The sequence below is a fragment of the Cyprinodon variegatus genome, unplaced genomic scaffold (assembly GCF_000732505.1).
Source record: "Cyprinodon variegatus isolate N-32 unplaced genomic scaffold, C_variegatus-1.0 Scaffold461, whole genome shotgun sequence".
NCBI classification, from domain to species: domain Eukaryota; kingdom Metazoa; phylum Chordata; class Actinopteri; order Cyprinodontiformes; family Cyprinodontidae; genus Cyprinodon; species Cyprinodon variegatus.
In genome coordinates this window covers 300,902-302,768 of record NW_015150914.1, presented here as the reverse complement: position 1 = coordinate 302,768, position 1,867 = coordinate 300,902, and the positions used below count along the sequence as shown (strand labels likewise).

Below are 1,867 nucleotides of genomic sequence, written 5' to 3'. Positions count from 1 at the left end.
GCAATCAGCTGGTTTTCCTTAGATAGAAAACTTTGAATCAATCTGACTGGATCATCTGGTGAACTGGAAATAAACTGAATTGAAATACTAAAATAGGATCAAAGTTTTCATGCGTCAGATGAGGGGTTTGCAACCTCGACTGTGGCTCTCTTAAAATACCAAACTTGCTCTTGCTTTTTTTTTTTTTTTTTATATACCAAAGTGCTTTCAACCATGGACAGGGGCCAACAGGGGCCCCCGTATATCATGTCCTGGCCCCTGTTATGGCCCCTGTACTGAAGACATGATACTCTGAACTGTGCCGGAACAGATACGGTTACTGATAGGTCCTTTGGATCTATTTAATTTTTTTTTCTTTAAAATTCTGTTTTACTAATTATTTAAAAACAATAACGTGATAGCTTCAGTGGTATTGAGATAGGATCCCAGTTTTCATCTGCTAAATGTAAAAAAAAAAGCTGAATTCATCAGTTTTTTTGTTGTAATTCAGATTTTAGCTTAAATTAGGTCAAATATATGTTAATTTCCAAATTATGAATGTATATTGATCCAATAAGACATTTTTAAATTTCAATTAAATCTAATTGAATAGAAATTTCACTTCATGCTTTTAGATTGATATATTTGAATCAATTGCCCTGTTTTTTATTTCATGCTTTTCTGTGCCCCCATGAAAACCCGCTGGGCCCCTCATGCCCCCCTGATACATTTGGTCTAGAACCGCCAGTGCTTTTAACATGGTTATTTTTTCCTTTGTAAAACCTCACCAAGGACATTCATGCTGTTAAAACGTGACCTTGAAATATTGGAAATAAGTAACCTTGACTGTTGGATTTTCAGACAGTATTCAAAATGTTGATCCTTTGTGGGAGGCCAGGCGGAGACTCTTGCTGCTCTGCTCCCGGTAATACTCCTGCTGCTCTTTAGGGATGGACGTTCGGTTCAATCATTTCCGTTCATCGCCGCAGCAGCGGTTTCACGTCGTGCGTGATTCCTTATTGTGGGAAGAGCAGCAGACCCCGCCCCCCCGTGCTGCCCCAGAGACAGCAGCCAAACGGCTCACCCAGCGCACCGCAGCGCACCGCTCCAGCCCTGCCGTCGGTAACGGAGAAGATGGCAGAGCGGCAACAACAGAAGCACGAAGGCAGGGTAAAGATCGGCCATTACATCCTCGGTGACACGCTCGGAGTGGGAACGTTCGGGAAAGTAAAGAGTTAAGTCACGTCTTTTTGTGTCACATCAAACATAAATGTGTGTTTTAGCTGTCAGAGTTCATGTTAATATTCGCCCTGCCTCCTGACATAGCGTAGCGGGTTGAACTTGACAGTGAGCCGTTAGCGTAACTCCACGTTTAAAAGCAGACGCGGACCTGATTTCCTGCGTAGCTGTCGCGTAAGAATTCGAGCACTTGAAAGTCAAATTGTTTCACCGAGGAGCCTGTCGGTAGCCAGCAGTTATCAGCTGAGGCAGGTGGAATAACACGAAGGGATTCAAACCCACATCATATTAATACAGCTGCATTGTGTTGTTAAAGAAATATAGTTTAAGTTTTTATTGGGATTTTTATATTTTAATCAGAACCGTCCAGTTTGATGGTGGAAGCCTAAAATGTGGTTAACGGGTTTAAAGGTGCAGCGGCTGTTAGTTTAATGTTATGACAGGAGAACCTTTAATGTTTGTTTGAAGGGTTTTTATTCCCTCAGCTGGTTTCTGTGCTCAGAATGACCTTGTTAGCCTTTCAGCCTGCTGCTTCCTCACACCATCCTGTAGCTAACTCACCTTCACCTGCCTGCTCCTTTAAAACTGCTCAATAAAAACTTATAGAAAGAAAAACAAACAAAGCTTTGTCCTGTGTGAGCTGAAGCAG

At 42.0% G+C, this 1,867-nt stretch overlaps 1 protein-coding gene across 1 annotated transcript in view; it reads left to right on the top strand.

The window, feature by feature from the left end:
- The first annotated feature begins 848 nt into the window (after positions 1–848).
- The window catches only part of prkaa2 (protein kinase, AMP-activated, alpha 2 catalytic subunit), a 23,412-nt gene continuing 22,393 nt past the window's right edge, over positions 849–1,867 (top strand). The window contains exon 1 of the mRNA XM_015389465.1: positions 849–1,213. Coding sequence (XP_015244951.1) covers positions 1,114–1,213 — 100 coding nt within the window. The 5' untranslated portion in view covers positions 849–1,113. The remainder of the gene's footprint in view (positions 1,214–1,867) is intronic.